Here is a 21576-nt window from a genome sequence, read left to right as displayed (position 1 = left end):
ATATCCCTGGTGCCCAAACAGGTCGCGCTCCTGGATCGGTACGGGTGGTTCCCTCCGCAGCGTGTAGGCTGCCCTCTGCGCCCCACCCCTCCGCGCCGGCCCCGCCCCTCCGCCCCGGCCCCGCGCTTCCCGCCTGGGATGAGGCGCGCGTCCGCAGGGGGCGGGGCCGCGGGGCCGCGCGTGCGCGCGTCCCGTCCGCCGTGCGCATGCGCCGTGCTCGCGCGCGCGCTCGCGGGAGAGGATGGCGGGGTCCGCGCCGGGCGCCATCATGGACGAGGACTACTTCGGGAGCGCGGCCGAGTGGGGCGACGAGGCGGACGGCGGCCAGGTGAGGGGGGCACCGGGCGCCTCCGACGAGGACTGTTGGTCTCCGTCGCCGGCAGGCCGGCCCCGCCCCCGCCGCGTGGTCCAAGCACAGCCCGCCCCGCCCCCTCCCGTCGCGCGACCACCCCCCGGGCGCGCGGCCTCTCGGGGTGCACGGGACGGGGATGCGTGGTGAGGACCCGGAATCCCCCAGTGACGGGCTCCGGCCGCAGGGGCACCGCCCCCCAGTCGTGACCCGAGCTGACCTTCCGACCACCCTGGGGCGGCCTCGGGGCCGGGTCCTGGGATTTCTTAGCCCCGCCCGGGAGGGTCAGACACCACCTCGAAGGTGGAGGATTGGGCCCAGACACAGAGTGTGAAAAGTAGTCATAATCTTTAAAACAATCCAACTCAGCATCATGAGGGGGAAAAGTGGAACTTGGACTTACTTTCCCACATGTGCTTTACTGTTTGTAAACCATACTCTTGGGCGCTCTGGCCTGAGTGAGGAGGAAAGGATCGTCCGTCCTCCACCTTCAAGGGTTTGCTGTGGAAGCTGAGGGAGGCTCAGAACCTTCTCCCCTGAAGCCAGGGGTTGCACAGTCGGAACTGGGCGCTGTCGCTCGGCCAGGGGACCCCAACCTGATTCTCATCTGAAGAGCCACCCGCAGTGATGTTTGAAACCCAGCTTCCCAGGCCCCTCCCCTGGGGCCTGGGAGGAGTTGGTCTGGAGGGGAGCCTAGGAACCTGCCTTTTAACAAGAGTCAAGGTTAGCTGTTTTGGGGACACACTGAAGTGATATTTTGAAGGAAGAAAGCCTGGAGTGGGGTGTGCCCCGTTGAAAGGGGCTGGCGGGGCACTGAGGGCATTGAAGCCGGGGTACAGGGATGCAAAGGTGGGCGCTGTGTTCCAGGAGCTGAAAGGAAGCCTGTGTGGTTAGTTGCCTGGTGGAAGCAGTGGGTTCTGAAGGGCCTTTGAGAGCTGCTGAAAAGCATGACTTGTTCAAGAGTTGGGGGCAGGGAGTGACCCTCTAAGCTTCACGTGTCGGATCATTCCAGGGTGTTGGAAGCTTCGAGTGAGAGAGTCAGATTTAGCTAATTGAAAATGTGTGCTGGCTAGGTGCTTTCATGCATTATCTCGTTCCACGCTCAAGATACTGAGTTGGGTGTTAACTCTGCTCATTTTGTAAATGAAGAAAGTGAGACGGGAGGACCTCGTGACCTGCCCAAGGTCATGAAACTCATACATGAAGGGATGGGGTTCCCACTTAGGTCCTTTGTCTCCATCTCCACTCCAGCAAACCGCCGGACCACCAAAGCCTTCCGGTCACAGCGCGTTACAACTAGGGCATATCTAAGGGCTATCTAGTCCAGTGCCTTCATTTTATAAACTGAGCACTCCAGTTGTTCGCCTTTGCTTCAGCAGTTCGGGATGGCAGAGCCAGGCCTAGATGCCCGCCGACAGGAGGCTGCGGAGTCTCACGTCCGGGGAATTTTAAGCATATGATCCCGAGTTGGCCCACTGACCCTGATAGGCTCCCACTGGTGAGCCGGGTGGACTAGATGTTCATTTCATGTTCCTTCTAACTCTGACTTCTTGGAGGATAGAAAGTCAAGAAAGGTGACAGGAAGGGTGGCACGAGCTGGATTTTGAGACAGTGGAAGATCAGTTTCTGTGACCCAAACTCTTCATTTAACCCCACGGTGGGTGGATTTGGGGGAGGCAGGAAGACATGTAAGGAGGCTGCTGTGACATTCCGTGCAGACGGCAGGAGCTAAGGGATGCTGAGATGCAGATGGCTTAGTCCGGCGGCTGCGGCTTGCTGGTGCGGAGTGCCTGAGGGCTGACACTGGAGGTGGCGAGAGGAAGGCTGCAGCCCTGCTGGAGCCTGGATGTCTTTTCTGAGGGAGGTAGGAAACTTTAAGCAAGAGAGAGACGTCAGGTTTGTGGCTTATTAAGGTCATGGTGGCATCAGTGTGAAAGGTGACCGAAAGGAAGGAATGAGACCATGCCACTGGGGGGCCATTGCAACCGCGAGCGCGCCCAAAATAAGGGGGGCAGAGGGCAAGGGGGAAGGAAGGGCCAGGTTGGTTAGACACGTGGGAGAGAGAACTGATGGGTCTTTGGACAGGACGTGGGAGCAGAATTGAAGACCTCTTCTAGGTTTGTGAGTTTAAGGTAACAGGTAGAGATGATGTTACGAAAACATGGGTTGTAGGAAGCAGATCTGTTTAGAGGGAAAAGAGGAGGTAGTTTGGAATCTAATGAGTTTGCTGTACTAGTGGGACATGCGAATGGAAGTGAGAATAGACAGTTGAGTACTTGAGTCTAGAGCTTGAGAGAGAGAGATCTAGGCTAAATTCTAGATTTATGAGCAGGGAAGTGGCGTGAGCCGGGAGAAGATGTAGTGGAAAAGGTGAGTGCCCAGGGCAGGAGCCCGAGAATCCAGACACCGAAGGATGCCTCTTGGGCCAAAGGCCGGCCTTCCTTCACCAGTCTTGCTCGAGGCTCCCACTGCAATAAGGTCTGAGAGGACACTCCCCCGTCTCCATAGCGGGGGGGTCATGTTCCTTCTGTTCCCAGAGCACTGCTTTCAGGATGTCAGTCTGGATCAGGGCTGGGCAAGCTTTTCTGGAAAGGGCCGGATACTAAATATTGTGGGCTCTGCAGGTCGCTGTCACGGCTCCACTCTGCCCATTTTATAGGGGGGAAGCAGGCATAGACAATATGTTTTTAAAAAGGGGGCTGTGTGGCTGTGTTCCAATAAAGCTTTATTTACAAAGACAAGAGGAGGGTGGATTTGGCCCTGGGCCATAGTTTGCTGATTTCTGGCCTCGCTCTTACGCCATTCTGTTAGGGGCAGTTACTAGTTTATAAACTCCTTCAGCAGAAAAAGCCGTCTCTTGTCTTAGGGTTTCTTAGGGTTCCTGGCGGGAAGTATAGTGCTCAGTATAGTGAGTGTTCAAAAAGCCGCTGCTTGTTGGTAACAGCGTTAAAGCCGCACAGACCTTGGGGTCATTCGGTCCATTGTCATCACATCATTGTGCTGTTTTGCCCTTAGGTTCAGCGACTTGCCTAAGGTCGCTGCCGTGTAGAACAGGGACTAGTATCCAGGTAGGCCTGCTGATTTGAGGCAAGCCAGTGAGCTTCACTTTCTGACAGCAAATGGATGGCTTTTGCCTTCAAGAATTGCTTCATCAGTCTGTTGGAAAGCCTTCCATGCATGGCACATGTGAAATAGTAACAGTGAAGACAGGAAGAGTAGCTAACATCTGCTGAACTCATATTGAACGTCAGGTGCGATGCTTGGCTCTTCCAGACATTAGCTCCTGGAATCCTCACAGCAGCCAAATGGGAGTAGATCCTATGGTTGTCTTTGTTCAGTAGAAGAGAAGTGGATGCCCAGGTGAGGAGTCTTGTAACTTGTATGACCGCGTACACAAGTTTGCCAGCGTGGAGTCGCAATACAATCTCACTTGGTATGATTCTGGATTCCATTTTCTTCGCCACTCATCACTTCTCATGAAGTCCAGCGTACTTCATGAGATTGTCGTGAAAGTCAAATGAAATGACATATGTTGAACTTTTTTAAAAAATTAATTAATTAATTTTTGGCTGCACCGGGTCTTTGTTGCTGTGCGTGGGCTTTCTCTAGTTGCGGCTAGTGGGGGCTACTCTTCGTTGTGGTGCATGGGTTTCTCGTTGCGGTGGCTTCTCTTGTTGTGGAGCATGGGCTTCAGTAGCTGTGGCACGTGGGCTCAGTAGTTGTGGCTCGCGGGCTCTAGAGCGCAGGCTCAGTAGTTGTGGCGCACGGGCTTAGTTGCTCCACGGCATGTAGGATCTCCCCGGACCAGGGCTCGAACATGTGTCCCCTGCATTGGCAGGCGGATTCTTAACCACTGCGCCACCAGGGAAGTCCGTGGAACACTTTTGACATGGACGGTGTTATACGGCTTTAAGGTGAGGTTGCAGGATATTTGTAGTAATGAAGAATAGCCTGGCTCTTTTTGCCAACAGCAGGAGGATGATTATGGAGAGGGAGAAGATGATGCCGAGGTCCAGCAAGAATGCCTACACAAATTTTCTACCCGGGATTATATAATGGAACCCTCCATCTTTAACACTCTGAAGAGGTAAGGTTGTTTGCACTGGGAGGAGAAAGTTGTGTAATAGACCCAAAAGATGATACGTGAAATTCAGAAGAATGTGGTACGGGAATGGAAGGCCTCTAGGGGTCCCCCCACTTTAAAAGCCTGAGTAGCCTGTCTTCCCCCCCACCCTGCTGCAGCTGTCCATCCCCATGCCCGTCTACGCCCATTGGAGTGTCACAGCTTGTTTGTTACTCTTTTCTAGGTATTTTCAGGCGGGAGGGTCTCCGGAGAACGTTATCCAGCTCTTGTCAGAGAACTACACAGCTGTGGCCCAGACCGTCAACCTGCTGGCCGAGTGGCTCATTCAGACAGGTGCTTTGGGGGGCTGGGTTCTGGCGCTTCCCCACCCTGACCTTTACAGTAGACCGCTGGGTCATTACCATGCTGATACATTGGAAAGGCCTTCTTTGTTTTCCTGGTTCTTTTTGTTTGTTTGTTTGTTTGTTTTCCTGGTTTTTAAGACCTCTGTCAGTAAGAACTGAACTTCTTATCCATTTTCATCAGCTTGATTTTTACCTTTGATTCAATAATTGAGGTTTACAGATAACCTGCAAATGTGATTCTCATTGAGCTGTTTTCCCTACCATGTTGTAGAAGTAGAGGATTATACAGTGTATGTTCAGTGTGTCATTTTTAAGAGGTCTGTTATAGCAAGCAGAAATGATGGCTAATTTAGGACTGGGCCTGATTATGGCTTTTAGCTAATATGATCCAAGTAGAGCCTTACTGTAAATCCTCTGTGCTGAGTACAGATGACGTCGTGGAGTAGGTGCCGCCCGTAAGCGAGTTGACTCCCTGCTGTTACGGTGATTTCACATGAGTGTCCCCTCGGCTGGCATCTGCTCTGTTCGTCCATGGGGGAGAGGGGGATGTGTTTCCATTTTGGCAATTTGTCCTTGTTCCTAGCGAGGCTTCGAAGATGTCACTGTCCTTTCCACGTAAACAAGCATGCTTGTGTGTTTTGCCCTGGACTCCTTTTTGGGTCTTACCATCGAATATGAGTAATACTAATTTTCAGAAGAGGCCCCCAGATCCTAAGTGGTCAGAAGCAGTTCTGTGATATTTGATTTGCATGTAAACTTTTGATCTGTCTACTTTTTCTAAAATAACAAAGTGAATTGAGAGATTGCCATTTTCCATCTCGTGGCTTTCATTTTCTTTCAGGCGTTGAACCAGTGCAGGTTCAGGAAACTGTGGAAAATCATCTGAAGAGTTTACTGATCAAACATTTCGACCCCCGCAAAGCAGACTCTATCTTTACTGAGGAGGGAGAGGTGAGGAACCTTATTCCCTTTTGTAATGCCAGCTCCTAGAGGCTTTTGCTGATGCCACCTGCACGGTGGCGTGTGGCGTGTTGTGTCGGTCATCTAAGAGTCGGGGGCTGAAATCAGGGTGCGACCGAACTTGCACAGAGTCCGAATGTCCTGTTAAATGCTTACTTGGAGCAGGGAGATCTCGCGCACTCAGAGCGCTGGGCTCCGGGTGCGAGGCGGACTCGGGGCTGCCCCGGGTCCGTCAGCCGCACAGCCAGAGAGCAGGGGACACGTTTTCGTGGCCGCTGCAGGTGGTGACGGACGAGACCGCCTGCCTCTCTCTGCTGAGGGCGTGCAGCCGGCGCACCACAAGTCAGTGCGTGTGACGCGGCCCCGAGCCTCAGATGCCCCGGGAGGCGCCTCTCAGTGCCCTCTCGGGAGGGGCTGGCGCTTCCGCACGCTGCGGGGGCGCTCGGGGCTCGGGCTCTGCCGCCCGGCCACCAGGTGGTCTCAGCAGCCCGGGGCCTGCTTCCTCCTGTGTAGGGGACTGCGGCCAAAGCTAGGAGGCGAGGGGCTCTTCCTGTGCCCGCTGACACGGCGTAATCTTCGCTTAGGCAAGAGCTAGGTCTCTGACCTTGCTGTCTGTCTGTCGGTTTGTTGTCAGACCCCCGCTTGGCTTGAACAAATGATTGCACACACCACGTGGAGAGACCTTTTCTACAAGCTGGCCGAAGCCCACCCAGACTGTTTGATGTTGAACTTCACTGTTAAGGTAGGAAGAGTCCTGGAGTCCGAGAAAAGATGGAAGTGTTTATGAATGAGGGTGATTTTGACTTGGTCGGTTGTTGGTCTGTGTCCTTTGAAAAGATCCTACGTGCTTTTTTTGTAAAGGTTTTCGTTGTTTCACTTTAGTAAGTCATAAACACCGAGAAAGAAAAGCATAGACTTTGTATGTTTGGGGATCGACGTGGGCTGTGTGTTAGGATTTGGCAGGAAGCTGGCACGTACAGAGAGCCTCGTGTTCGGAGAGGAGCCTCTACGAGCTCCTGGTCCGTCTCCTCCGTCTCGCACACGAAGAACCACGGGCGGGGCTTTGACTGGGACCACTAGCCTAGTGAGTGGTGAAGCGGGGACCCGAGCAGAAGTTTGAGACCTGCGACCAGCGCCCGTCCCCGCTCGGCCCGGGCTCGGCCGCTGGCCGCCTTCCTGTGAGCGCAGCGCCACGGCTCGCCAGCGCTGTGTTTGGCTTTTACTTCCGTGTCGCAGCTTATTTCCGATGCAGGATACCAAGGGGAGATCACCAGCGTGTCCACGGCCTGCCAGCAGTTGGAGGTGTTTTCTAGAGTGCTTCGCACCTCTCTAGCTGCGATTTTGGACGGAGGCGAAGAAAACCTCGAAAAAAATCTCCCTGAATTTGCTGTAAGCGCTTTACTTGATGTGGCTCAGATTAGGAGGAGGCCGTTTGCGTGGGGTCATGCATCTTCAAACGGGAAATGCTCTTTACTGTGGAGAATGTCCGGGTCACAGGGCACCTTCCCAGGTGGGGACTTCCGTGCAGAACTGTCGGAGTCTGACTCTTCTGCCGGCGGTTGTCATTGCTGTGGTCCTGAAACCCCACACGCTCTCTCCTTGACGTCTTCCAGAAGATGGTGTGTCACGGGGAGCACACGTATCTGTTCGCCCAGGCCCTGATGTCCGTGCTGGCCCAGGAGGAGCAGGGCGGCTCGGCCGTGCGCAGGATCGCCCAGGAGGTCCAGCGCTTTGCCCAGGAGAGGTGAGAGGCTGCCTGTCAGCTCACCCTCGCCCCCGCCCCACTGCCCGGCGTCCACAGCTGGAGACTCTGGGTCCCCCTGTTTTTGACAGATAGGTAAACTTGCTTTTGTCCAGAAGAGCTGAAAAAGTCGGGCTGATTTTAAATAGATGAAGAGAGCTTGCTTTGTGAAGCTTTGCTTCGATGAATATTTGGTAAACGATTTATCGTTTAATTCACTGTATTTATGAACCTAAATTCCCAATATATTGGGACTCATCAATGGCACATGGCAACAGTCCTGAAATAGTTCTTTACTAGTCTGATTGTTAGATCGTGGTCCATATCTTACAGCACAAAACTAGCCCTTATTAGCTTTATTTTCTACTGATGGAGTCTTAAGATACTTAAAGAGTGCGTGGTTCCTTTTAGGAAGCCTGCGAGCTGTACTGAACCATTCTTTTCCAGTTAGCTCTAAATGTTGTTTTTGGGGGTCAGTTAGTAAACGTACCAGTGGATGAGAGAAATATGAAAAAACAAAGGGACCCCAACAGTTCAAAGCATAAATCTGAAAGAAGGAAGGAAGGAAAATGAGAGAGAAGGAGGGGAGAGGGCAGAACAGGGAGCCACCTCATCGATGATGGGATATACGATTTTTTTTCATCAAGAGGCCATGACGCCAGTCAGATCACGCTCGCGCTGGGCACAGCTGCCTCCTACCCCCGGGCGTGCCAGGCCCTCGGGGCGATGTTGTCCAAGGGAGCCCTGAACCCGGCCGACATCACAGTCCTGTTCAAGATGTTTACAAGCATGGACCCGCCTCCCGTTGAGCTCGTGAGTCGCTTTTCCCGTTCACCCTGGGATGGGGCACCCTCAGTGCCGATCGGAAGAATGTTCTTTTGGAAAGTTGGTGTTCCTTTTAATTCTCTGAAGTCCACGAGTGCACATTCCCCTTGAAATGCTTCTGTCCTCTCCCGGGTCCTTCCTCATCACATCCTCGGCCCTCACACACCCGGAAGCACGTGCAGCGGTGGACGTGAGCGGGCCCTCCTGCCATGGGTGCGTGTGGACTTACCTGCCACCTCACTCCTGTGTTCCTTTTCAGTGTGTTTGTGTGTTTCTCTTCAGATCCGGGTGCCAGCCTTCCTGGACCTGTTCATGCAGTCACTCTTTAAACCAGGGGCCAGGATCAACCAGGACCACAAGCACAAGTACATCCACATCTTAGCATATGCAGCGAGCGTGGTGGAGACCTGGAAGAAGGTACTGTCAGTTCTGAGAGCTCATGGACTTTTTAGGGAGCCAGAAACCTCCTCTCTTTGGTGTTATTTGGGAATTCTGGCTGCAGGGAATCACGGGGCCAACTAGTGTCAGAAATGTCTTTTCTAGTGTTTCTGCATAAAATAAGTCAGAGTGCTAAATGTCTCAAGGAAAGGTACACAGCATCTACGATAGTAATTTAAACTGTAATTGGAAGTGTGGCGAAAGAAACGAAACCGATTCCCTGAGCCACCGACAGACGCCGGTCTCCCTGGCGGACGGTCTCGCTGTGTGACGGGGACACTTCAGAGACAGGGACGGGGCTTTGCAGAGAGAAGGGCCAAGGCCAGGTCACCCCGACTGCAAGGACGCGGGCACCATCGGGATTCACTGACTTCGTGTGTTTTCAGAACAAGCGAGTCAGCATCAATAAAGACGAGCTGAAGTCAACATCGAAAGCTGTCGAGACTGTTCACAACTTGTGTTGCAATGAGAACAAAGGGGCGTCTGAGCTTGTGGCCGAGCTGAGCACCCTCTACCAGTGTATCAGGTGAGCACGTGGAGGTTCTAACGCTGATTCTCTGGGGAGGAGGGGTTTGCGCTTTCGTATGAAAAGCTCAAAAAATATCACAGATTCAGACACACTCATTCATCGTATTTATTTTCTCTTTTGTAAATAGAGAGAGAGCACTTTAAACTGTTCTAGCAGCATGAGTAATTTTCAGGTGTTTACTTGCCAGAAGTCCGTTTGCAAATTAGACTAAGAAAAAGGAAGACCAACCAGAATTACAAAAATTGATTTGAAGAAGAGGCTCTATTTACAGTAAGTTAGACAGACAAAGTATCGCCTAGATAGAAATGGTGTGTGCCGTGCCAGTTATATAAATAAGCATTCACTAGAAAAGCTTACACACACGGTGTCCTCTTAGGCATGTGAATCTTCCTCCGTTAATTTGTACTAGTGACAAAGAAAGGGTTTGCTAAATAAAAGTAAGCTTCAGCCCAGTCCACCAAGCTCATGGAGTGTGGCATGAATGGGCTTTTCCTTTCAAACCAGCAAAGCTGGTCCAAAGTCAGCTGAGCGTGGGGTTCGGGTTCTCGAGCTGCGCGTTCGAGAGGACGCTGGTCTCGCCCGCCTGCTCTCAGCTCATCGTGTCTCCCTGGCAGAGCACGTGGAAGAGTGACTCGATGGGCTGGCTTGAGTCGGTGGTGTTCAGTTTTGGTGTTGGTCCTTTAGGAAACTTTGCTTAAAGGAAGTGTCCTGCCTTGTTCACCTGTAGGTTTCCAGTGGTGGCCATGGGTGTGCTGAAGTGGGTGGACTGGACTGTGTCAGAGCCGAGGTACTTCCAGCTGCAGACGGACCACACCCCGGTGCACCTGGCGCTGCTGGACGAGGTAGGGGCTGCGGACCCCCCAGCTCCGGATCCGAGGCTCCTGCACGTCTGTTCCACGCCTTCAGAAGGCAGTCCTTCCAGAGCTCGTTATTTCTGTTCTAAATGAGGAGTTTCCTTTTAAGGAGCTAGTTTCGTTGCCTCCACAGATCTCTCAGTTTTTATCAAGCGTCCCTGAAAGGATGAGGGATGGGACAGAGGCTGACGGGCGCCGGGGCCGCCGCCGTCAGCCACGAGCTGTCTTTGGTGGCAGTTCTGTGGGGCCGACGGGGAGCCCAGAGACCCAGCCGTGGCGCTCAGGGCGGCTCCCTTTGGCCTCCTTGTAGATCAGCACCTGCCACCAGCTCCTCCACGCGCAGGTCCTGCAGCTGCTGGTGAAGCTCTTCGAGACGGAGCACTCCCAGCTGGACGTGATGGAGCAGGTGAGCGGGCAGCCCTCGGGCTGGGCTGCACGGCGGGAAGGCGGCCCCGTCCTCAGCCTTGTCGCCCCGCCCGTGCAGCTCGAGTTGAAGAAGACGCTCCTGGACAGGATGGTGCACCTGCTGAGCCGGGGCTACGTGCTCCCCGTGGTCAGTTACATCCGCAAGTGTCTGGAGAAGCTGGACACCGACATCTCCCTCATTCGCCACTTTGTGACTGAGGTCAGCGCGCGCCGGTTACCGCTTCCCCTGGCAGCGCCCTTCTCGGCTCGAGGCAGCCACCTTGCCGCGACTCCGGGAGCCGTGCCTTCGGATAGTCGCGGTGGCGACAGTGACACGGATGGATGCCAGGCTGCCGGGCGCCTCCTGCCCCCCCCAACAGTGCTTTACCTGCCCGGCCCCTGGGCCTCTTAGTGGCCGAGACTGTCGGCAGGAAGCGGAGTGGCGGGGCTTGGGGGAGGGCTCTGGCCGCACTGTGGCCGCTCGACTGGTGGTCGCCGCTCACGGGCTGTGCTCCCCATAGGTGCTCGACGTCATCGCGCCCCCCTACACCTCTGACTTCGTGCAGCTTTTCCTTCCTATCCTGGAGAACGACAGCATCGCGGGCACCATTAAAACGGAAGGGGAACACGACCCTGTGACTGAGTTCATAGGTAGGGCTGGCGTGAGCGTCTCTTGGCTGCAGTTTCCAACGTCATCGTTTCCCTCCTGTCTCTAACCCGGTGCCTGTTTCCCCTGTGTTTGTTAAAGCCCACTGCAAGTCTAACTTCATCTTGGTGAGCTGATTCAGAGCACCCTCCAGAGCTGGAGCAGGACATTCCAGGAGACCCGCTGCGGGGAACCCTTTCCAGAAGCTGCTCTTGGACAGGCCCGGCCAGCAGCTTGGAAGCGGGCTCTGGCGGGAGGAGGTGGAGAGCTTTTTTAAAAGGGAAGGTGTTAGCAGTGTAACGGCTGTTGGGAACAGTCCCCTCTCCTCGTGAGCCCAGGGCTGCCCCCAAGCCCTGTTTACAGTATTCATTTCCCCCGGTAGCGGAACTAGGTTCCCGTTACCTCTTGGGATGTAGCCAACTGTCAGCCCCGGGGGTGGTGGGAATTCAGAAACTGAGACGCCTAGATGAACTATTTTCAGAGTTGATTTAAGTTTTCTCACAAGGCTCCATCGGTTAGTTCATATTATTGCAATTGCTTTCATTTTCCAAGAACAAATTTTAAAAAAGCCCTTCTGCGCTTGGAAGGTGTAGGTCCCGGTGTTAATGTTTTCGTGTGTAGATAAAGCAAATAAAGCACTCAGATTCCGTTCCGGTGTGAAGTGTGCATTTTATTCACCCCTTGGGCAGCTTGAGATCGCCATCCCCCCTCGGGCCTACCATTGATGTCAGGGTGACAGAGGAACTGGTGATGACAAGTCTGAAGTGTTCCACCTCTTAAATACATCGCAGGCCACCGTCGCCAAATCACTGCTTGAAGAAAACGGAGGTCACACCATCCACCGCCTGGTGGCTCACGCTTCTCCAGGGGGATGGTGTGCCGCCGTCCTCCCAGCAGGAAGCCGTCCTGTGCGGGTGCTGGGTCGTCCCCTCCGCGACGGCCCCCGGGATCGCTTGCAGCCCGTGCGGCATCGCGGCGGCCGTCCCCTCGGTGCCCAGGGCCGTCACCGGCGGCCGCGTGTGACCGCCAACCCCCAGTTCCTTTAAACGACGGCAGGACCACCCCAGTGCCCGTGAAGGTGGGATGCCCCCTGGTTACGGCTCCTGCGGTCATTTCTTTACGAGCCGCTCCTCTGGAGACGTCTGCCTTAAACAATGGGGTCCCCAAACGTGCAGCTCTCCTCCACGGCGAGGTTGTAGTCGGCACCCTTGCCGCCTCCGTAGGCGCTGGTCACTATGCGCATCCAGCCTCGCTCACCCTGGGAGGGGTGGGGCCGTGCGTCAGTCAGATCCTGTCTGCGCCCTGCGCGCACTGACCCCCGCCCCTCCTCGCCCAGCCTCAGGCTCGGGGGGCCGACAGCGTCCCAGCCACCGGCTCGGCTGCCCCTTCCCTTTCCTGGGACCCCTGTTCGGAAACAGCTTTTGTGAAATATCCAACTTGGTTAACATTCAACACGAGGGGTACACGGCCCTGTGTGCCGAGAGCTGATTAACGTAACTAAAATGTTGATCGACTCTTTAGACCGGATGACTCGACCACCTATTGATATCCCCATTTATAGTCATTTAATAAAAAATATTGACATTTCATCACTGACATAAATCACCTTCCCTGACTTCATAGCAATGAATTTGTGTCTTCAGCTGTTAATGGTTAATACTAGGTCTTAGAAGTGAAAATTCTGGCAGTTACGTTAATTCCCCTGGGTTTTGGACTCAACTCAAAAAGTATTTTTGAAGAAACTCCACAGTGTTACTTAGGAGAGCAGCAAGTACGGCAAGAAAAAGAATGAGATGGTGGTAAAGGAATCAAAGCTTTCTAAAGGGAAACTTCTAAAGAAGCACTTCTCAGCCCCCATCCCCCTCGGGAGCCATTTGTCAATGTCTGCAGACGTCGTGTCCCACCCCCCCCACCCCCGGTTGTCACAGCTGGGGGACGGGGAGGGGCATCTGGCACCTACTGGGTCGGGGCGGGGAGGCTGCTACACGTGCTGCGCTGCACAGGCAGGACGGGGACAGCCCCCGTGCAGTGCAGAAGGACCTCAGCCCACGTGTCTGGAGCCTGAAGCCCCTCTGTTCAGGGCCGCAGTCCTCAGCTACCAAACCCCCAGAACCATCCAAGTGAGAGGAGTCGCAGTGGAAACGTCTTACCCATGGTTCGCCCCACGAATTCCGGACGATCCAGTACTCCGTCCCATGGCTGACACCCCAGCCGGCCACGGAGACGATATGGTTTATGTAGGCCCTGGTGTGGTATTCAGCATAGATGCCACCGGTGTAGTTAACCATCTTATCCGTTGCCATTATACCGCAGCTGAGGGCAAGCAGGGAAAGAACGAGCGCTTTCAGTGGCCATCGTTGACCACCGTTAGGAGGAGCCGTGTGGCTCCAACTCAGATAACGCACACCTGATGGTTCTGCCCCAACTCCTGCTGTTACTCACTTGGCGTCCTCCCTACCGAAGCCGCCCCAGAGCGCTGGCTACGCTCGGAGCTGTCCGTGGATGTGTCCTTCCCCCCTCACAATAATCCTACGAGGGGCACGTGGGCTATTGAGCTTCACTTCTGAGAAAACTCCCGTGGCAGCTGTGTCTCCAGCCTTGTGGGCAAAGTTGGCCAGAAGGAAAGGGGTGAAAATCACCGGGGTCCCGTTTACTGGAAGCGTGCACGCCCTCCGCAGGCAGGGGTCTCAAAGCTCCTCACCTGATGGGGCCCTTTGCATAGATTTCTGCCATCATCTTCTCCCTCCCGGAGAGGGAGCCGTAGTCGCCAACTTTCCAGAGGGTATAGTTCTTGATGACATGGCACTCTCCGAATTCAGTGCACGTTCCACACTGGTTAAACTTGTCACACTCTGGGGACGGCACGGAAAGTCAGCGTGAGGCCATTTCCTCGTTAACCCCAAAGAGCACGCCCAGACCCAATCTCCACTTTTCTAACTGAATGCTCCATCCATCAGCTAATCATGGAAATCTTCTTGCCCTCCCGTGTTTAATTACCCTCTTCTTTCAGCTGCAGGAGTTATAAAAAGCCTTTCCCCAGGCCTCAGTGGAAAGAAACGTTAATTAGCACATAGTAGGTGCTCAAAAGCTCCACTTTTCCTTTAAAGCCAGGAGAAAGGCCTTTGCACAATACAGCTGAGAACAGAGTGTAATTAAATTATTCAATTTTAATAAGATTGTGTTGTTGGCTAGTCAATAGGCCGACACGTTCGGGGAAAAAATAAGCATTTTCTTATTATTTTGGTCTAAGGAGGTATCAATAATTAGGCCTCAAAAAACAGTGCAGCTATCAGATCCAGAAGACTACACACCCTCTCCTGCATCCTTCCTGGGCCCTGGGCAGTATTACTTCTCACCTCGTCCATCCTGCCTCGGCCCACGGCACCACTTTCTACTGCTTTCACGTTACCTATTTCTGTTATAGTATTTTGGTTTTTTTTTTTTTGGTGCCGAAACCCAGGATGTTATACTTTTGTATCTATCCAAACTCCTCCCCCAAGATATTAAACTCCTTGAGGATTAAACTGCTGGTTTAATTTGTCCCTTGGACACCAAATGCCCAGGACAACCTGAAAAAAGGTGGATCTGTGGCCACATCTGCTAATACAAAGACAGGACTACTAGAACTTGCCTGGTGGCGCAGCGCTTAAGAATCTGCCTGTCAGTGCAGGGGACACGGGTTCAGTCCCTGGTCCGGGAAGATCCCGCACGCCACGGAGCAACTAAGCATGTGCTCTAGAGCCCACGAGCCACAACTACTGAAGCCCACACGCCTCGAGCCCGTGCTCCACAACAAGAGAAGCCACTGCAATGAGAAGCCCGCGCACCGCAACGAAGAGTAGCCCCTGCTCGCTGCAACTAGAGAATGCCTGTGCGAAGCAACGAAGACCCAACGCAGCCAAAAAGAAAAGACAGGACTACTTATTGCAAACAATCAGGTGCCGATGAGTTCCACCTGGCCCTGTTGTACTAGGTGGGCTGGAGGGATCTGGCCGAGGACAGACAAGACCAGTTCTGGGCAGATCAGGACTCCGTGGACCACCTAGTTCCCGATTCTGAGCCCTCGGGGGCCCTCCCTGCTCCCCTTCATCCTGGACACCTCTCCTTGGTTCTCTGACCCCTGCTGCATCTATCACTTCAACAACTCACTGGACCAGTTTGGGAAGATGCTTTCTGGCTGGGCAATACTGCCTGGGAGGCAAGGCGGGGGCAGCCTGTGGGCGTGGGATGGCGCCTTCAGAAGGTACAGGGGCCTGAGCACACCTTTTACAGATGGAAGAGGGGGCAGAAAAGCCCTCCGGGCTCCCCCCACACACCGCCGTCCTCCCGGCTCCTGTCTCAAAAGGCCTTTTGAGTTGGCCTCGGCTCTCTGCTCTGGTTACGAGGGAGCTCAGACAGGTGACTTAAAACCACCTACTGCGGGGTTAGGGTTTGGACTTGTCTTTCCTGGGTTTCCAAGGGGAGCAGGCTGAAAGGCCCGTGCGGACTCCAGGGCCCCAGGCCAGCTTGCTGGTCCGTGCGGCGCCCTCGGCTCCAAATCCACCCAGATGCAGGCGCGGCAGCCTGCTTCCTGCCTGCTCGCCATACCCGGCTCCTGGAAAACATTCTTCCCTTGATGAGCGTTCCCCTTACAAAGGGCCGTGAAACCACCAAAATGCCAACACGTCAAAACCCAAACACCAGGGCCCGGCCTGGCTGCAGGGCACGCAGGCTGGAGACCCCCATCCCAAGTCCTTTTTTGTTGGTCTTCCCACCACGGATGCCAGGCCCCACCTTTCCCGTACCCCCGGCCCACGAGGCACACTGCGGCAGGGGGCTCCCAGCTCCGTCCCGCCCTCCCCCAGGGCCCCGGCCACAGGCCCTGAGAAGTGTGCCGACCTGGGTTCCGGGCCACACGTGCGCTGGGAAGAGGGCAGAGTGTGCGCGTGCGTGCGTGCGTGCATGCGTGTGCGTGCGTGCACGCGCGTGCGCGTCTGGGGGATGAGCAGGCCCTACCTTGGTCCTTGGCCTGGTAGTTGTTACAGGTCTCGTCGGGGATGCCGTGCCGGTGCGCGTACTCCCACACCGGCAGGTCGTTGCCCCCCTCGCACGAGCCGGCGTTGCCACAGTCGATCACGTGCTGCACGGACAGCAGTATGGAGGGCCACGCTCCCTTCCTCTTGATGTTGATCCGGTCTGCGGGGGGAAGCACCCACGCTGGTCAGCACCCACCCCACTGCCTGCCGCTCCGGGGGCCACGCATCCTTCTCTGGAGGGCCCTCCCCTCCTCCCTGGGGTACTTGCTCTCCAGAGAGGCCTCCCGGGCCCTTCCTGGCACCGATGCCCACCTTCCCCCCACTACAAGTGCCATCCGGGCAGGGTCAGGCGTGTCCTGCCTGAAGGCTGGTAGATCCCCGAGGGCACTGGGGAGCCAGACTAGGGGCCGGTCGGCGACCCCACTCTCACTCCCACACACCCCACGGGGCAGCTGGGGACGGCTGAGGGCAGCCACAGCCCCCGGCTCCTTGCCCCCGTTTCCCTGCACAGACAGCATCCTGCGGGGCCCTGCAGCCAACCCTGCCGCGGGCCCGCCACCTTGCTTCCCGCCCTCCCGTGGCGACGATTCCGCAGCCTCCGCAGCCGCCCGCCTCGTGGCCGCATCCCGAGTTCCCACCTCCGGGTCAGAACTCACCGCAGCTGCGCCTAGTCCTTCCCTGATGACGGCGAGCGAGCGGCCAGGCCCTCCACCCACCAGCAGCCCCTTCCGGGCGCCCCCTTCCTTCCCTCCTGCAGCCCCAGGCCCCCTACACCCCTGGGGTCACCTCCTAGGCCCTTGGGCCCACAGGGCTCTACCTCCGGCCCTGTGACCAGCCCCGGGCCTTCTGGAACCACGGCCGGTCACCAGCCCTTCCCCCAGCGCCCTTCCGCGGACAGCCCTGCGGACGCCCCTGTGTGCGTGAGCCCCGCCCTCCACCCACCGCCCCCCGCAGGTCTCCCCAAGCTCCTTCTCAGCAGCCTCCGGCCGGCGCCTGCCCTGGCGCTCAAGCCTCCTCCCCGGCCTCGCTGACTCTGCAGCTGACACCGCTTCGCCCAATAACCCCTCCCGCTTGAGAGTGCCGGCCCCGTTCTTCAGCTCTTGGTGCCCAAACTGGGTGCCAACACGGAACAGGGAGCCAGCTTACACAGGCTCTGCGGGCATGTCGGGGTTTTGTTTTGTCTGCCTGAAACCCTGGAGGGTTTCAAGCGGAACGGAAAAGCGACCCGGCCTGGGTCTGAGCCTCTCCACCAGGGGAGCAGCAAGCGCACCGCTCGGGCAGCTCCGCAGCGGTGCTTGCAAGGAGGAGTCCAGCCCTGCGGCCCGACGTTCTGAGGGTGCAAAGCACGAGGCCGGCGTGCCCCTGGGCTGGGCCTGAGCGAGGCAGGGGTGGCATTCTCCGGGCGCGCTCAGGGAGGCCGTGGAAGAACCGGTTTGGGGCTGAGGGTGGTGGCAGGAAGGAGAAGCACGTGAGGTTTGAGGTGTCCCGCGGGTGGGCGTGAAGGCCGAGCCCAGGTGCAAGGTCCCGGGAGCCCGATGTCCAGAAGTTAAGCGGGCCGCTGAGGAGCAGGTGAGGGGATGAAGGAGGGCCGGTGAGGCAGGGGCCGGGGCCCTGAGGCTCAAGGCGAGGAAAACATTTCGGGGACGGGGTGATGGGGCACAACCCGGCAGGGCGAGGCCCGGGGGCAACCATCAGACCTGGCCCTGGCGGGGAGCTGGCAGGCGACTGGAGGGGGCCGGGTTGGCAGGGAGAAAGTGGGGACTGCAGGACCCTCCAGGAGCCCAGAAGTGGGGCGGTGGCTGGAGACGGGGTGGGGTTCAGCGATGGCCAGGTCTGAGCACCGGCAGGGATGGCCTCGTCCAGGGGCTCAGACGCTGGACGGCCGGGGACAGGAGGGAAGGCGAGCGAAGAGCTGCAGTAGGTGGCAGCTGGGCCGGGCACCGTGCAAGTCCCCTTCTGGGGCTTCTGTTTTCTCAGTGAAAGAGGAAGAGGATGCCTGTTGCTAGGGAGGCCGTTAGGGGTTGCAGAGCAAGGTGCGGGGAGAAGCAGTCACATGCCCGGGAGACTCCACTCCAGCAAGTGGAGGGCTGACCTCTGAACAGGGGCACGCCATCCCCTCCAGGCCCCCTGCACTCCTCTACAGATGCAAATCTCAGCATGTGACTCCCTCCCTAAGATCCCTCAGGCTTCTGCCTGGCCCCTCCCCTGGGCGTAGGGCCCCTGGTGACTTTCTCAGCTTCCCCCACCCACCCGCAGGCCCCTGCCACAAAGGCCCTCTCAGTTCCTCCAGGCCAGAGAGTGCACCATTCCTGCCAGGCCTTTGCCCTGAGCCTCTGGCTCGAGGCCCGCCCACACCCTGCCTGGCCGCCTGCGGGGCCCTGAAGTCTCCCAGCGGCTCCAGTGGTTAAGCCTCTGCTCCACGTTCTCCAGGGGCCCTGTGCATCTCCATCCTGGCCAGGGGCCTCCCCAGCTGCCCAGAAGAGCTCCTACACCTTAAAATGGGGCTCAGGGAGTTCCCTGGTGGCCCAGTGGTTAGGACTTGGTGTGTTCACTGTTGTGGGCCGGGGTTCAACCCCTGGTTGGGGAACTAAGATCCTGCAAGCCACGGGGTGCAGCCGAAACAAATTTTTTTTTTTTTTTTTTTTTGGTGGTATGCGGGCCTCTCACTGTTGTGGCCTCTCCCATTGCGGAGCACAGGCTCCGGACGCGCAGGCTCAGCGGCCATGGCTCACGGGCCCAGCCGCTCCGCGGCACATGGGATCTTCCCAGACCGGGGCACGAACCCGTGTCCCCTGCATCGGCAGGCGGATTCTCAACCACTGCGCCACCAGGGAAGCCCAAATTTTTTAAATAAAACAAAACAAAATAAAATGGGGCTCAGCCTACCCGCCCCCGCCCTCCTCCTTCCTGAAGGGTCAGAAGTACAACCCAGCGCCCAGGAGAGATGGGGCAGGGCCACCACGAGACCCTGCCAGATGCCCCCAGTACAGCTGGCTGGCCCTGGGGTCCAGGCGCCACCCTCACTCCTCATCCTAAAGACAGCGCAGCTTCCGGGCTCTGCTCCCGGCTCACTCCAACAAAGGCCTAGTCTCCTGACCTCCCTGCCAGGAGCCTCAGTTTCCTCATCTGCAAAGTGGGAGCAATCACAGGGCAGCCAGGAGGCTTAAATGGGATGAGACGGTAGGCCAGGGGCGGTAGCCACACATTGGCTTGACACAATGCCACAGGGCAGGAGTTGGAAAGATTCCGGCGTGACTGCAGGCTTCCGGAACCCCGAGCTGAGGGAAGGCCCAGGCTGGTGCGAAGTCCCCCTCCCTCCCCTACCAAGGCAGGCCCAGCAGCCTTCTAGAGCGGCGCTGACTTCGGATCCCCCCGCCCCCCCAACCCCAGCCTCGAGGTTTCCCGCCCTCGCTGCGGCCAGGCGGCTCAGGCCCAGATGAGAAAACGGCCAGCCTTGCTCAATGTTCCAGGCCCAGGGCACGCATTCATTTCAAATATTAACTACGCTGAAAAGCAACTTCACTTCCGCATACCCGAACACCAGCAGGGGGTTCGGCGAGTTTGTGATTTGACCCCCCCAAGAGCCCAGGTCACAAGCTTCGGGACAGATAAGGCTCCTGGGAGCCGTCTGTCACAGGTCTTCAGTCCTGTGACTGCCGGGCACCCACGGGCCCCGGGTCCCGCTCCCCCAGGCCTGACGCAGACACCGCCCCATGCCGGGCTGAGTCCTGGCACAGAACTGCACGCCCCCGGGACCCTGGCATGCAGCTGCCGGTACTGACAAAGAAGGCAGCTGGACGGGCCCTCCTGGCCCACAGTCAAGAGGGGCCGCGGTCCCCGACCTACCCGCCATGGCACTGGTGCTGCCGTGGGCCCAGCAGGAGCCACAGTACTGGGGGATGTGCTGGTTCCTGGTGACGCTGGCGTAGTTGACGCCATTCACGTTGCGCCAGTCCCAGCTCTTGGGCAGATCCGATGCGGACAGGTACTCGTGAGGCCGGGGGTACGTCCTGGGAACAGACCACCACCAGCGGAATCAGCACCGGGGCCTCTGGGTGTCGGGCGCGCAGGCACCTTCCCCAGCACCCTCTCCCCTCCCCAAACTGAGAGCGAGTGGGAGCGGGCCATCTCAGCCAGGAGACGGCCCTGCCCGCTCAGAATCTGAAGTGGGCCGGGCACACACGCGCCCCACCCAGTGCAGGAACCAGACCGCTCCGCCAGCAAAGCCCCGGATGCCAGGGCGGCGAGGCTGGCCTGCCTCCTGCACCGGTGCGCCTCGTCCAACGCCGCACATGTGAAAGAGCGCGCCCCCAGAGCAACGGGGCTGGCCCTGACCCTCAGAGGTCAAGGGAGGCCGGGCGTCCTGGTTCCTGGCACCCCAAGGAGGCGGCAGGGTCCCCGAGGCGGGAGAGGGCGCGAAGCCCCGGGAGATGGGCAGCCCTCCCCCCCACCCCCCACCCCACCCCGCCAGCCGCCCCGACCTGCGCCCCAGCTGGGTGAGCCGGTCCCCACGCAGGGGCCGGTAGCAGCCGCGGCCCGGGCGGAAGTGGAGGCCGGCCCGCGCCGCGCTCGCTGGCAGCACGAGTAGCAGCAGCAGCGCCAGCCGCGCCGGCCCGGACGACGCCATGGCTCCCGCGCCGCTGCGATCGGACCCCGGCTCGAGTGGCGACTCGGATCCTGACTAGGATCCCGCGCCGGTAGCTCCTCCGCCAGCCTCCGCCCCGGCCGCCCCGCCCGGCCCTTAAGGTGGCTGCGCGCGGGCGGGACACTCCCCCGGGGCGGGGCGGAGGCTGCCCCCGGGTACCCCGCCCCGCCCGGCCGCCCGGCGCGCCGGCCGGACTCGGGCCACGCTCCAGGCCTCGGCTGACCCCAGACCCGAGCCGGCCTCCAGCCACGAGCCTCCAGTCCGTCAGACCTCATTCACTCTCAGGGGCATCCCCAGCCTTGGATTCTTGGGCCCCTTGGACCCGGAGAGGTGCCCCTCTCCCCGCATCCCACGTGGGCCCAGGCCTCCGGGGATGGGCAGGGGGTCTCCCCGCTGGCCTGTGCCCTCGTCTAGCTTTCTGAAGGCCACTTCCCGAAGGCCCAGGCCCTTTCTGGAGAGACATTTTCCCTACACAGTGAAGGAAGACAGGATCCTTCCAGAAAATGCCCCTCGAGGAAAGTTTCACTTGGGCCTGAATCATTCATTCTACATTCCAACTTGCAGAGCTGCTGGATGAGGTTTCTGCTAACAAAGCGTTTCACCTTCAAACAGAGAAAGAAAAGCAGAAGTGGGGCCCCGAGGGCCTTGGTTTCCTAACTCAAGAATTTCCCCTCCTCCTGCTCCTCCTGGCCCTCCTGAGTGGCGGTCACCTGAGCTGAGCACAGAATGGCCTCCCTGGTC

The 21576-nt window shown here is 57.6% G+C and overlaps 2 protein-coding genes across 12 annotated transcripts; one reads left to right on the top strand and one right to left on the bottom strand.

Moving 5' to 3' along the window:
* Window positions 1-161: 161 nt before the first annotated feature.
* NELFCD (negative elongation factor complex member C/D) lies at window positions 162-11825 on the top strand. Of its 11 annotated transcripts, none has more exons than XM_059036119.2 (15): window positions 162-328; window positions 4321-4436; window positions 4657-4766; window positions 5619-5728; window positions 6372-6479; window positions 6974-7126; window positions 7351-7481; window positions 8126-8291; window positions 8586-8720; window positions 9128-9267; window positions 9998-10112; window positions 10435-10530; window positions 10609-10749; window positions 11051-11180; window positions 11278-11825. In XM_059036119.2, the coding sequence occupies exons 1-15, from the start codon at window positions 242-244 to the stop codon at window positions 11310-11312; spliced, it is 1773 nt and encodes a 590-aa protein (XP_058892102.1). In that variant the 5' UTR covers window positions 162-241; the 3' UTR covers window positions 11313-11825. The 11 variants fall into 11 exon arrangements, 10 of the variants coding, with proteins under 10 accessions (XP_058892102.1, XP_058892099.1, XP_066868881.1 ...); XM_067012782.1 differs by having other exon boundaries at window positions 205-328; window positions 7354-7481; XM_059036116.2 differs by having other exon boundaries at window positions 190-328; window positions 10435-10749.
* On the bottom strand, window positions 11825-20982 carry CTSZ (cathepsin Z). The gene is made up of 6 exons (XM_059036122.2): window positions 20672-20982; window positions 20037-20200; window positions 16171-16350; window positions 13877-14027; window positions 13326-13488; window positions 11825-12433 (listed from the first exon to the last, which is right to left on the bottom strand). Exons 1-6 carry the CDS (start codon window positions 20815-20817, stop codon window positions 12323-12325), a joined length of 915 nt encoding a protein of 304 aa, XP_058892105.1. The 5' UTR covers window positions 20818-20982; the 3' UTR covers window positions 11825-12322.
* Window positions 20983-21576: the final 594 nt, after the last annotated feature.

The sequence above is a fragment of the Kogia breviceps genome, chromosome 14 (assembly GCF_026419965.1).
Source record: "Kogia breviceps isolate mKogBre1 chromosome 14, mKogBre1 haplotype 1, whole genome shotgun sequence".
Taxonomy (NCBI): domain Eukaryota; kingdom Metazoa; phylum Chordata; class Mammalia; order Artiodactyla; family Physeteridae; genus Kogia; species Kogia breviceps.
The sequence above is the reverse complement of the archived record's forward strand: the minus strand, read 5'-3'. Positions and strand labels throughout refer to the sequence as shown.